Source organism: Cornus florida, unplaced genomic scaffold, assembly GCF_030987335.1.
Source record: "Cornus florida cultivar Cherokee Brave unplaced genomic scaffold, ASM3098733v1 CherokeeBrave_3.0.0_Hap2_Chr05, whole genome shotgun sequence".
NCBI classification, from domain to species: Eukaryota; Viridiplantae; Streptophyta; class Magnoliopsida; order Cornales; family Cornaceae; genus Cornus; species Cornus florida.
In genome coordinates, this window is record NW_026775575.1 from 87,208,669 (window position 1) to 87,223,155 (window position 14,487).

Below are 14,487 nucleotides of genomic sequence, written 5' to 3' on the forward strand. Positions count from 1 at the left end.
ACATATCTACATTCCAAGGACATATAAAGCCCATCATGCTCAAGCCCAAATTGAGGGTATTTACAGCCCAAGACCATTGTTATTTGTCCTCCAACCTGCATCAAGGCCGAATCAAGAGGTCATCAGCCGAACTTGTTAATATTTAACATCCGGTCCATTACTCAAGCCCAGCAGGATCAAAATATGTTCAGCCCAGTTATTCAAGAATGCACAAGTCCTACCAGTTGAAGGATTTACCGTAGAAGGAAAATTCTGAGATAGGAAGTTCTGTACAAGGCAAGTTCTATGTATGGAAAATTAGATAATGGAAAGAACTCTATTAGTAAAGAATGTTTATATAGAAAGAATTTGAGGAATTTGAGGGCAAGCAACGCGAGTCCTACCATAATTTTACAATCTTTTGTATATAAATAGAGGCTAAGAACTCCAATAAAGGGATCAAGCAATTCTATGCTTCTCTATACACTGTTCTTATTTATTCTTATTGTTTTTTGAGTGTGTTGTTCTATTTTTCTCAATCATTATTGGTTGAGTGAAATTTTGCACCTACACTCATATTTGACCCAATTACTTATAAGTAAGGCTGACAATTTATGCCCAAACCCACCGATCCATCCAAATTTTAGAGTGATTTAAGTAAGCAGGTCATAGCCAAATCAGTTGGCAAGAAATGGTATAATTAATGAGTTGAGAGTCGGGTCTAAACAAAAATTAAGTCACCAAAACATAAACTTGCAATTTTTCTCTCTAAAACATTTGCTCTCTCTGTCCACGTAATTTTCAAGTTCACTGTTCATCCCACACCTCCCTCTTTCGCTCTCTTCTTGTAGTTTTTTTTGTGTGTGTGTGAATACGAGCAAATCGGACCATAATTTTCCTTTTGTAATTTAGGAATGAATGAATAAAAAAATGTCGTGCTGACCGTTTGGATGCGATTGAGATGTAACATTTGGTTTACAATTCTATATCTCTTTTAGGTTTATGCAGAGAGGCAGAAGAAAGTTACTGAAAAAAAGGTTTTTCTATCACATGACTCAATTAATTAATGCGGGAGCTTGTGCATGCGTGTGTATTTTATATAGTTGTAACTTGTAAGTATGTCCAACATTTTTTTAATTATCAATTCCGTATGTGGTTCCCTATAATTGATCATTTATATAAATGGCGGACAATACTTACAACTACATAATTTCAATGCAACGAAGATGATAAAAATAATAAAAAATGTATTAATTATATGTTACCTTCGTTTCAAATTAGATGTCCTATTTGGAGAACCGTAACTCACAATTAGATATCCTGTTTGGATTGTGAGTCACGGTTCTCCAAACATGACATTTTTTTTTTTGAGACAGTGAGAGTATATATATTCAGAAACAGTGGTCGAATCACATAACATTTCCTTGCTTTCTTAATTTTTTTTTTTTTTTTGTAAAAATCAAGTTAACTTGCCCGATTAATACTCCATCCGTCCAAGTAAGTCACTAACGAGTTAATAACCGATTACTGATCAGACCGTTCATGACCCATTCCAAACCCGCCCAAATATCACCCCTAACTTAAAAGCATCCCAATAATGATAGATTCTTCAATATCGTTAAAGCAAAATGGATGGATCTGATTTATGCACAAAGGAAGAATAAAGTGGAGGGAGAGAGTGGCACACCGATGTGATCTAAAAAAGATGCATATTCCACATTAATGGTGGACAAGGAATCGATCGTAGCAAGTTGTTGGTTGTTTAAAGTAAGGATGAGAATTGGAGAGAGCGACTCCCATCATGATATTGCTCCTTCACCAAATCAAATGAAATCATGTTGCTTGAGTCCGTAAACTGAATATTAGGATTTTCTAACAAAATCAAATTTGCTTTGCTTCAGTTTGCATCATTCAAGCATTCTATTCACAAATAGGACACCAAGGACTACAGCAAAGTAGCACTCCCTCCTCTTCGTTTCAATTTCTCATAAGGTTACATTATATGAGTGTTTGAGTTTTTTTTTGACAAAAATAAAAATAAATTAATAATTTATAAACAAGATTATTTCTTTTGATATGTATACAACATGAATAATGATAGGGGAACCGAAAAGGAATCACCGAATAAATTTGACGTGGTTGACCATTCTTATTATGTGTTAAGCAATTATTTTTAGAAGCTGTTTAAGTAGATGAGGTGGACAAAAATTCGTCAGATTCTATACTTATTCGGGGTTAATTCATCGGTCTCCCTATCATTATTCATACAACATTATTGGAGCTTGGGTACATCTCTAGAATTTTTTAATACCATATTTTTTTTAGTGGAGTATCAAACTTTATTTTTATTTTTTTGTCATTGGCAAAAAACTCACACACACATACACTGACACGCCACTCATCACCGTCCATTTTAAGAGATAAAAGAAATATTACTGGATCACAAAGACCTTAATAAACTTGTATTGTTGTTGACGGGTATTCAAGTTCTTAAATAAAATAGTAATTGAAAAGGTCAATCAAATTTTGATTTAAAAATATATTAAACAATGTATAAAATAATTAAAAAATGTTTAAACTTTTATAAGTGGTATGTGTATATATATATATATAAAAGGTAGTGCTACACACCAAATAGTACCTTAAAATTGATTCGAAGTGTGCCAACGTCACTATTAACCTTATGCAATTTTTTTTCCCCCTCGAGCATAAGAACCCCCACGCCCATCATTTTCATGTGTATTATTTGATAAAAATTTCATGGTTTCAATTAGAACTGTCAATTTCTTTCACTTTATTATATTGTTAATGAAAAACGAAATGATTCATTCAACAACTTGAAAATTTAAAAGAGCATTTTTATATGAGATTAAAATAAGAATAATATTATAGAATGATAATCAATTATGAAATATATGTCAAATCTTTAAGATGAATTTTTAATCAATCCGAGAGAAAATTTATGTGATCAACTCCATATTTATATGGGATTAAAATAATGATGATGACGACTAGCACGAGGACAATAATAACATAAATATATCTGTGAACTTGAACCCCTAAAGCTAAATCCGCACAAGAAAAGAGTAATAGAGCGAACCAACTTATCAAAATGATGCTGTTGAAAATGGTGCATCTGCTTGGTGATTTGAGAAAATTGAAACCCTTCTTTTTGAATCATCATAATACTTTCTAAAAGTCGATCAAAAAAGAATGAATGTCATCATTTTTGTTCAATAAAAGATAGCTAGGTGTACCATTTTTGGGAGGACGAGGCGGGACCATGTGAGTAGTAGTAAATTTACTGCACATGACACAAAGTAGTACTAAATGGAGTACTAAATGTAATTTTAAAATATATTATGAGCCGATAAGGAAATAACATAAAGTTTTAAACACTGTTTTTTCTCAACCAAGCCCGAGGCCCAAATCACGCTTTCTGCTTTCCCAAAACACCATCGTTGCTCCACAGCCACCCTAGACTCAGGCTTTGCAGGGCCGGCCCTGGCCCAAGGCGACCAAGGCCGTAGCCTTGGGCCTCAAATTTTAGAGGGTTGAGGCCCATAGGGGATGGAAAAAACAAAAAATAAATAAATAATTTAGGGCAAGTCTTGGCCGTCGCCTTGGGCCTCAAATTCTATAGGGCTCAAAATTTAAGTTAGGGCAAGTTTTTGAGACGACACAGTCTACTTCGACACTCCGCAGGACGCAGCCCTCCGCTATCTCCTCAGGCTCAGGTGACACCGTGACAAGGTGTGTTCATTCTCTCTCTCTCTTCTCTATCCTTTTGCATGAATCGATCTTTTTTGTTTCCTCACCCTAAGTCCACTCCAGTCTCACAACAGCAGCAACCACACCCCTTTTTCTCGTAATTTTTTGCATTTTCGCATTCAATCCTACGAAAATTAAGGATCCCTTCTAGTGGGTTGAGGACCTGAGGTAATAATTAACTTTTTCGATCTCTAAATTATGATCATACTTAAATGTGCCAAATTAATGGTTTTTATTTATTTATTTATTTTATTTTATAAGAAGATACATACCACCATTATTGATGTTATTTGAAGTTGGCTCAGCTAGAATTTCAGTTAATAATACTGTTACAGGCTCAAAGCACTTGCAATCAGAATGTACAAACACATGGAAATCAAGAGCAGGCTTTAACAAAACAAAAGTTAATGGTTTTTTCTATCAATTTGCACAGGTCTTCTGTAGCAATGATCAATCAATCACTGCTACTAAAGTTGATTCCTCATCCTGAAATCAAGAAAGGGGTAATTGGCTCCCAATAAAAACACACACAAAGCTCCAGTTAAAACTCCAGCCAGGAGATCATTCGACCTAACTGCTTGATTTTAGATTTTTTTTATTTTTATTTTTTATTTTTATATTATATTTATTGTATGAACGGCAATGCTTAGTTATAATTGTTTCCGTTTGATTCTCCATCCGTTTTATGTTAATTGTGATATTCTTTCACATGCTAGCAGAACATTTACTTTGATATAAAGTTGAATTTTGATTTTTGTGACCAGGTTGTGTTGAATATTTCCTTTTAATTTTTTGATGTAAATTGGATCATGCTCTTTTTAAAGCACCAAGACCGGATTTTCTTTTGTGTGTTTTCAACATTAATATATTTTATGTTCTTATCATCTCATATTAATGAAAATTCTGCATTCTTATAAATGTTTTGTGCCATAGATTTATAGTTATTAGTTAGTTGTCTTATGCAAACTGCACAGGTGCACAACTATTTATTGGTGATGATAAAAATTTATAGTTATTAGTTATTTGTCTTAAGCACACTGCACAGGCGCATAATTATTTATTGGTGGTGATAGATTTATAGTTATTAATTAGTTGTCTTATGCACACTGTACAGGCGCACAATTATTTGTTGGTGGTAATAAATTTATAGTTATTTTTAGTTGTCTTATGCACAATGCACAAGCGCACAATTATATTAGCGATAGAATTTGAAGACATCGTGTGAAAATTCCGCACTCTTATAATTTTTTTTGCGCGTGTGAAACTTAAGAGCCTCACATTTGAAAGTTCACCTAGGGCATCTCAAAATATTTGAAATCTCAGGGCCGGCCCTGAGGCTTTGCTCAACTGCCCACTGCGATCTCCTCCACCGGCGAGAAGAGAAGTTCCTCCACCACTTTCTCTCTCCTCCAGGTTTTTTCTTTCTCTCATTTCTCTTTTAGTCTTTCCTCTCCTTCAGCCATTTCTGATCTCTCCCACTTTCTCTTACTTCATGCACAATCCACCACCACCACCCACCCAACCACCACGTCACCCTTACCACCACCACTATTCTCAGCTGCCACCGTTTACCTTAAACTATTTGTCTTTGTTAGTTTGTAAGGTGGTATGATAAAATGAATTACTTGTCATGTAATTGCATTTTTAATTTATGAACAAATTAGTGATTACATTCATAGTTTGTGGATAAATGAGCAAAAATCATTTTTTTATATATAAATTGCGTATCGTTGTGTGTGTATATATATATATATTTGTGATTTGCCGTTTCCCGATAGTGTGTCTTACGCTTTCTCCCGTGTGAGCCGTGTTCACATCCGTGCTTCATAGCCTATTTGCCATTGTCACAGCATATGAACTATGTTGTGCATAGGAATTGCATCACACAAAATCTAGGTTTCCAAATTCAGTAGAAGTAAAATTCAATATCAAATCCAATAAAGTGTGGAGACACAGTTTCAATGTTACTCGTAATACGAAATGGAGCTTCAGTGTGACTTGTCCTGTGAAATTAAGGGAGGAAATGGTGTTTGGAAATCGCATGTGAACAATATATTGCGGAAATGGTGTTTGGAATCATATGTGAACAATATATTGTGGAAATGGTTATAAGTGCTCAAGATGAAAGAAACTGGACTTTGATAATCTCTTCTGATATCCTTTTTGTTTTCTGTTTTTATATTGACTTAACTGTTTCTGTAAATAAAAAAATGCTATAAGCTTTTATTTTTTCTTCAAGACCTGGAATTAGAGTTGGATGGCAAAAAAGAATTCATGTATTGAACCTAGAAATTTAGAATTAAGCTCCATTGAGTTGAAACACATTGTTTATAAATGGATTATTCGTTGCTTTAGTGTGCAAGACGAATCAGATTATCAGAAGCAGTGTTGGGTTCACAAAAAAGCCTGTACCTGTTGTTTTTATGAGTCAACTTTGGAGCCCTTATAAAGCATATAAAAGAAACAAACTGCATTGCAGCCTCTGCTCTCTCTCTCTCTCTCTCTCTCTCTCTCTCACACACACACACACACACACACACATTTTTAAAATTCGTTGTTTTGTTCCCCTCAAAATCTTCCTTCATGTTCCTTTTTTAAATTCAATTTTGACTGGGAGAATTTTAATTGAAGTCTCAGTATTACCTTATGGTAAATGCACATTGATTAAAATTTCTTGCATTGAATCATTTGTTGTTTTAATTCTTCAGACATTAAAAGCTATTTGAGCTGAAAAAGGAAAAAATTGGTAAAGTAGCCTGAACAATTTAAGCTCAAGAGTGACTTATCAATAAATAAATAAAAGTTTAAGCTCTAGAGTCCTGAATTTGAAAATTTGATAAATCAACACACACACACATTTAACATTCTTTGATTAAAGTTACCAAATTGTTTTTTTTATTTTTTATTTTGAATCACAAGGAGAAATTTGGTTATTCTTGATCATGTAATTGATTATTTACAGACTACAGTAATTTTATTGATGAGTTGATTATTTACAATAATTAAACATTTTGTTATATGTATTTATGATAAATGAACATATGATATACATTTTAATAATCTTCAATCATTATTACTCTCAAGGAATAAATTGATCTTTATGTACCTATTGTAACTAAATTAATTCATCCTTGTGATTTCATTTCAGCGTTTGACGGTATCGTTCCTATATGTGTGTGTTTTTGGTGCAATTACTGTAACTTTATGCACACGATAAGCTTATTTCTTTGATGTTTTATTGGGAGTGTAGGTGCTAAATAAAGAGAAGACATGAATGCATTTAAGGCTTACAAAGCATGCGTCCCAATTGCTTGGAGTCCCAAACTTTACATAACCTTGGTGAGGGGAATTCCAGGAACCAGGAGACTTCACAGGCGTACCTTAGACGCATTACGGCTTCGCAAGTGCAATCGAACTGTCATGCAAGGGAACACTCCTAGTATCAGAGGAATGCTTCAACAGGTAATAAGCTTGCAATAAGTGAGCGTATGAATCAATTGCCTGTTAAATAACTTATTGAAAAAAATTATTCTTGGCACAAAAAATTGCCTGATTTTGGTTACTACATTTTTACTTTCCGATGTTCCCTTAGGTTAAGAGATTGATTGTGATTGAGACTGAAGAGATGTATCAAGCCCGTAAACAAAAGCATGCAGACCACCGAGCTGTACGTCCTGCATTGGTGGTGAACCACACCCCTTTCCCAGCAAGTGATTCTTCGCAGCAACCTACGTAATTTTTCTGAGGTTAGCTCCAAACCGGTAGAGTGAACTGAAATCATGCACCTTTGTTGCTCATGCATTGTCTATGATTTATTTATTTTTGGCTGGAGTATCCATCTTTTGTGTGTGATGACTGGTTATGATTAAACAGCACTGGTTATTTCTCCATCTCTCTTTTTCCTCTTTAAATGTGATAAGTTAGTACTGTTAGTGGAATGTACCTTATAATTTTTTTTCCTTTCTTTTATTCAATGAAAAATCAATCATGGTCAATATGTTCTTTCTGATTATCTCAGAAATCCACTCTATGGTTAGAAGTTGCATTCCACTTTCATGTCTTTGCAATTGAGTTGTATTCTGAGGAAATGAAGCATTAAGAAGTAAGGGAAAACATCTGTAGCACAAACTTGGTTCACTCATCCATTTAAAAATTATAGGTCAAAGGTGCTAAGCTGTTTGTTTTATAATTGATGACATCTATTTCTGTCCTCACTGAAATTCCATGGACAATTTCAGTTTGGCATTTGATGTTTAGAAAAACGAGTAGCTTTTGGATTTGTGTTTTTATAATTACCTTTAAAAATGAGCATTTTCATATTTTACAAAAAAATTAAAAATATGAATATTGAGCATTTCCATAATTACCTTTGAGGCTTTGATTTAGTCATCCAATTCAAAGATCATAGGTTACAGGTCATACTAAGCTGTTCATTTTCCAACTAATGTCATCTATTTTCGATCTTGCTTATGGTTCCATCATCCATGAACCATCTCAATTTGGCATTTGATGCTTAGAAAAAGTAGCTGCTTTTGGGTTAATGCTAGTATAATTATCTTTAAAACTGAGCACTGACATATTTTACTAAAAATATGAACATTGAACATTTAATTTGTTGTCATATGCTTGACATTTACACACACACACACGCACACATGCATGATTGCCGTCATTGATGAACCTTTATCTTTCTTTCTTTTTTCCTCTCTTCTTTTAGGAGTTTAAATATCTGAGCATGAGAAGAAATGTATCTAGAGCTGATGCAGTTAAACTGTAGCAGCAGTTAAACTGTAGCTGGAGGTTATCCCAATCCTTTCTGAGCTGAACAATTCCATTAGATAGATATGTTCATGGTTATCATGTTATTTGCAGTGGAATGCTTTTCTATTTTTGCATAAAGTGAAGGACGAATCAGCTGTTTCTAGAATTACATAAAATATTATTAAAACTTTCTAGTTTTGGCAGTCCTAGTCATCCTATTAAAGTAGTTGATCATGTGCATCTTGTCTATCTAAGATTTTGAACTATTAAAGTAGTTGATCATATACTTTATGTCTATCTAAGATTTTGAACTTTTTAAAGCTATAGAAGTTGAGCAGAAGCAGTTCAATGACCTTAGTATGTAGCTTCCGTGGGCAGAATTACTTATGCATACAGTTTTTAGCATTAGTTTAAACGCGATAGAACATGACGAAGCTCAATTCATTAGTGCCAAGCCCACGCATGAATAATGTGTGCATTCATGACCTGGGAAACCTATGATAGGTTTTGTTCATTGAATGATAAATAACACTGCAGCCAAATGCCCCTGTATAAAGCATCTGGTTGTTTGGATAAACAACTCAATCCCAAATTGAAATTTTAACACCTTGATTACTTTTTATAAATATTGAATCGAATCTTGTGGTACAAGATGCTGCAATGATTCTCCATAAATGCCAGTGGTCTGAAAATTATTCTACATTCTAATATTTTACAAAAAAGTAGGAATATATTTATCTTCTGAGAGCATGTGGACCTTTATAACTCTTTTCTTTCAAGACAGTAAAAATAATATAGAACTTAAACATATTTGTGACTAAAATAATAGTAGCAAATAACTGAAGGCGTGTGTTTTAGGGCCCTTCCTTTAAATCAGCAGTTCCTTTCTTATCCATATCTTCAATTGGCTTGTCAGTCCAACTCTCGAGCTCCTTCTCCTTATCATCACAGCGCTGAACCTTGTATTGATGTCTCATTGAGAAGAAAAGAAAAACCGAGAAATTCAACACTTCTAACACTGCAAGCATCCAATAAAAGTTATCCAGCCTCCCGTAATTCAAATTGCTCTTAAGCCAGCTCTTGTTCGTCACTTTATCCACCAAAGTCACCAGCAAACTACTCACAAAGTACCCCATTGAGAGGGTGGTTAGGAAAAACCCTGTGCTCATGGATTTCATCCTCTCTGGTGCCTCTCTGATGAAAAACTCGAGCTGACCAACATAAGCAAAAGCTTCCCCTGCACCCACTAGGAAGAACTGAGGGACTAGCCAGAAAGCACTAATGATATTCTGTTGAACAGCTGTGTCCCTCCTTTGCTTCTCAACAATAGCAGAGGCTGCCATACCAATTATTGCGAAAATAAGTCCAATTCCAATCCTCTGAAGGCTTGTGAGTCCTTGGGCATTGTGGGTGATTTTTCGAGCAAAGGGAACAAAGAGACGTTCATTTAGGGAAGTGAATAGAAGAATGGTAATGAAGAGGAAGAAGGAGAGAGAGCCTGAAGGGACAACAAATGAGCCAATGTGTCGGTTCATGAAGGTAGCTTGCTCAATGGTGAAGGTTGTCATCTGAGAGTAGCTTGTCCAGAAGAGGATACACGTGGACCATATGGGGATTAGCTTTATTACCATTTTCACCTCTTCAACTTCGGTAACAGTTGAAACCATCCAAGGGTCGTTTTTCTTCCCACTGTTGTCAGCTCTATCATCATCCAGGATTGCAGCCTTGTCAAGACACCTACTCTACCACATCCACATATAGAAAGGAGCTTGTTAATACCTAGTCTATTATTCATACTGATATGTTAGTTTCTAAGAAACAAAGGCTTGTCATGCTTGTTAGTGTCAGCATGGCAAGTTGTTGATGTCATGTTTCTTCCTAAGCCATGGGGGAATGAATCTCTAGCTGAAGGTTAGAACTCTAGCAGGAATCCAAATGAATGGAAAGAGGTCAATGGAAGACATTTCAGGTGAAATGTTACTCTCCATGCTGAATTCCCACCAAATAACTGATTACTGGTTGCAGCTTGCTTACATGAATAGGAAAAAACTAGGATTCCGGATCCCCATGCAGATTATTAATGCAACACACTACATCTTAGTGGCAACAGATACATAAAAAAGTAGTAGTTGTTGCGTAAGCGATGCAATGTAGTAGTTGCGTAAGCGATGTAATAGGGACATGACACAGCACAGGATGAAGTGGCACAGGAGTGGATCTAGGTTCAAAACGCAGTAGCTTCAACTGCACAAATCAACGGATGCAAAGCACACTATTATACTGTTTATTTGTTTCCAAGTCATATTTACCTGTATCTCTGCGTATGTGAGACTTTGGCATTGTGGTACTCATTCAACAAACTGGGATGAGAAGGATAAGTCTGATTCCTCTTCCTCCAAGCCAAGAGCAACACCCTCCATATCACAGTCAAAGGGCTTCCCCTAGGCTTCCTGAATCGGTACAAACGCGTCCCACAGATCAATATAGAAACTGCTATTATCATCGTCGCTGCTGATAACCCGTATCCCCATCCTCTTCCCACATTATCTTGGATGTACACCAGTACTGTTACAGAAAATAAAGAACCCAGGCTAATGCAGAAATAAAACCTGTTGAAGAAGTATACCATGGCCTTCTGTTCCTTGGGATTTGTGGTTTCAAATTGGTCAGATCCAAAACCTGAGACGTTCGACTTTATCCCGCCCCCACCCAGGGCTATGGTGTAGAGAGCAGCATAGAGCAAACCTAGTAGCCGGCCGTTGGCCTGGACACACGCCTCTTTACTTGAGTCCCTGCAGGGAGGGGGTTTCAAGGAAGAAATGGTTGTGGCCAATGTCAACAATGTCACTCCCTGTTGCAACACAAATATCAACACCAATTCCTTTTTCTATTTACACTTTGTCACATTTTTCTATATATAAGATTAGCTTTATGGACATGTGATCGATCGTCACACCATTTGTGATTTTTGACGTTAAGACAACCAGTAGATGATTTTTTCTACCATATGCTTGGGAACTTGCAGTACTGTTTGTATATTTTTTTTATTTAATTTTAGAGAACAGTAAACAAGATGATATATTCTCAATTCAATTCATAAACAACATTTATAGAAAACCATTTACATGTATGAATATCAAGAAAGCTAACATGAAGAAAATAAGGTCAGTAGGAGAAAATCATACAGAGCAATTTTAAAAGAGTGAAAAAAATTTATAACTCGTTAGTAGGAGGCACTAAAGCCTGCCTTTGTAACTTTCTTACGTAGTAAATGCATCATGTTCATGTCGTGGTAACATTACTGACATCTAAACTTCCCTAAACACCGCAATAGCAACATGTTCATGTCGTGGTAACATAGCAGGAGTGGTGAGAGTCTCGTGCCTTAAGCTAATTATTTTTATTTTATTTTCACTTGGGTTCTAAGAAAGGAACGACAATGAAAGACTAGTGTTGGGAATGTGTAAACTTCGTCATATACTTCATCTGTTGAACTAGTCAAAAATTTATAGCTCTGGTGTCATGTCAGTTTAGCAAAAGACAATATATGAAAAGATTTTTTAACTAACCTATGCTATATCTTTACTTGTAATGAAAGGCATTTAAACCAACAAACTTATTTTCTTCTTGTTCTTAAATTTTAAAAATTCTCTAATAATACAATAAGAAAATTTTACCGAGGCTGTAATGGCTGCAGAGATTGCAACGGTCAAGTAACGGCCGAGTTTAGCGTCTGCTAAGAAACCCCCAAGGAGGCCAAGAAGATTGAGAGTGCCCATGAAATTGGTGACGATGTTTGCAGATTTGGACGAGGAAATATGCAAATCTCCTACTAGGTATGTCACCAAATTCATCGATATCCCCATAACACATATCCTCTCGGATAATTCGGTTCCTGCAACAAAAGAATTCTTTTCAGACTGAAGCCACAGCATAAAGATGTACTTAAAACATGTGTTCATGCTACTGAAATGCACCTAGGATGAGGCCTGCGGCAAGCCATCCACCGGTCCGCGACTTATCGGCCGGATTCCCTCTGTAATCTACTACATTTCCATCATTTTCACCACCTTTGTCAACATGGGTATCATCAACCAAAACCTGTTCAAAAAGTGAATCAAAATTTGAAAATGAGAGAAAGAAAAGGACCAACAATTGACAACATGAGCCAAGTTTGATTAGTGCTGTAATTGTTTGGGGTTAATTACCATTGTTGAGAGAGAGATAGAGAGAGAGAGAGAGGGTGGGGGGGTTAATATAGAGCGACAATGCGAAAGAATAATTGAAAAGGGCATAAAGGGAATAATAGATAGAGTTGGCCAGTTCTTGGTCACATGTTCGGGTAGAAAGAAGGAAGATTGGATTTGAGTGATTGAGAATTATGATCGTGTGGTCACGGTGTTTACAGACTAAATTCCAAATAAACTGGAAAGTGACTTTCATCATTCCAAATCTTTCATCTTTATGCCCATTCTTTACTTTGATGGTCCCATTATAAAGCTTCATTTCATAACGTCAATTTTCGAATCTAGTGACCCGTGATCACACATGCCGGGCGGCAAGAGGTGGGATCCTTTTAACATGATAATTTTATCCTTTTCTTTGTATAAAAATTTTATCCTTATTTTGCATAAATGAGGGCATTATTAACTTTTCACACTCAAAATCACCTTTTAATCCTCCGCAAACAGGTTTAGGGAAAGTGCAAGTAATAAACCTTTGAACATTTTATATGTGTAATTTGTTCAAATTTCATAAAAATTAATATAATTTACCCTGTTACCACATCTATCAATTCACATCACTCACGCATTAAAAAAGACGAATATACTCGCCTAATGCTACCTAAATTCTTCTTGAGCCAAGGTGGCCTAATTTGAGATGGGAAATTACTAAAGTGCCCTAGTTTCGAATATTTGTACTGCATCCAACAGTTCACATCACTCATACATGTGAAAGAAAAAAAAATAAAAGGAGGACAAATATTTTAAAACTAGCCTAAACTATCAAATTTTTTGTTCTTTTGTAACAAACTGCCTAATTTTTTTCTTGAGCCATAAGTGGCCTAATTTGTGATGGGAAATTCCTAAACCTAGTAAAAAAAAAAAAATACAGTATATAAAATAGAAATAGGGACTTAAATCAATTACCTATAGCCAATATGACACAGTTTTGTTGAGAATTTTTTTTGCTATGTTACATATTATTTTTGTTTTATTTTTTTCCAGTTTTTTACTAGGAGCATTTTTACATTACAAATTAACGGAGACTTAATGGCCGTATACCAAGAAGGGGGTCATTTTACACGATTTTGGAAGATAATGAGGTTTTTGGCTCAAAAATAATTAAGGTGGGTTTGTTGTAAGAAAAATTAGAAAACGATAGTTTAGGAAACTGAGGGGTAATTTGGCAAAAAGAAGACAGTACAAAGATGTTAATGCCAAATTGAAAGTTCATATAGTATGTTTTATGTGACTTGACGTTATTCTTTGTAATTTACCGTACCCTAAGTGTATTTGCATACAGAAGTCATTATCCAGTATTAAGTAGGGGTGGCAAAGTTTGACTTGACTCGTCAGCACGACTTCGAACACGATGCGAGTTAAAATTTGTGTTGACTTTAAACAAGTTTGGATTATAAACGGGTCAACACGATTAACCCATTTAATTAATCGTGTCGTGTTTGGGTTAAGGAATTCAACTCGTCTAATTCATTTATACTTGTTTAACTATACGTGTCATAACAAATTTCTATTTAAGTTCCAAAATAACTATCTAAACTTGTATCTTATAATTTATTCATTTGTAAATTAGAGATTATTTAGTAATTTGGTTTGATTGAAACTTATATTTTTTTATTATTTAATGTTTCATCAAGTATTATTAATAATTTAAATAATAAAATATTTGATTTTATTAAACATGTCATTAAATTAGCTACACGTATAACTTGTTTAATAAACAGGTCGAGTTAGT

General features: G+C 35.0%; 2 protein-coding genes across 5 annotated transcripts; one reads left to right on the plus strand and one right to left on the minus strand.

The window, feature by feature from the left end:
- The first annotated feature begins 3,597 nt into the window (after positions 1-3,597).
- Positions 3,598-8,714, plus strand: LOC132307400 (uncharacterized). Of its 4 annotated transcripts, none has more exons than XM_059805137.1 (5): positions 3,612-3,732; positions 5,047-5,163; positions 7,001-7,212; positions 7,343-7,496; positions 8,468-8,714. In XM_059805137.1, exons 3-4 carry the CDS (start codon positions 7,021-7,023, stop codon positions 7,484-7,486), a joined length of 336 nt encoding a protein of 111 aa, XP_059661120.1. In that variant the 5' UTR covers positions 3,612-3,732; positions 5,047-5,163; positions 7,001-7,020; the 3' UTR covers positions 7,487-7,496; positions 8,468-8,714. The 4 variants fall into 4 exon arrangements, with proteins under 4 accessions (XP_059661119.1, XP_059661121.1, XP_059661120.1 ...); XM_059805135.1 differs by having other exon boundaries at positions 5,074-5,163; XM_059805136.1 differs by lacking the exon at positions 5,047-5,163 and having other exon boundaries at positions 3,598-3,732.
- Positions 8,715-9,103: 389 nt separating this feature from the next.
- On the minus strand, positions 9,104-12,821 carry LOC132307399 (protein NRT1/ PTR FAMILY 6.4). Its single transcript, XM_059805134.1, has 5 exons — positions 12,720-12,821; positions 12,489-12,612; positions 12,189-12,406; positions 10,821-11,362; positions 9,104-10,248 (listed from the first exon to the last, which is right to left on the minus strand). Exons 1-5 carry the CDS (start codon positions 12,804-12,806, stop codon positions 9,366-9,368), a joined length of 1,854 nt encoding a protein of 617 aa, XP_059661117.1. The 5' UTR covers positions 12,807-12,821; the 3' UTR covers positions 9,104-9,365.
- Positions 12,822-14,487: the final 1,666 nt, after the last annotated feature.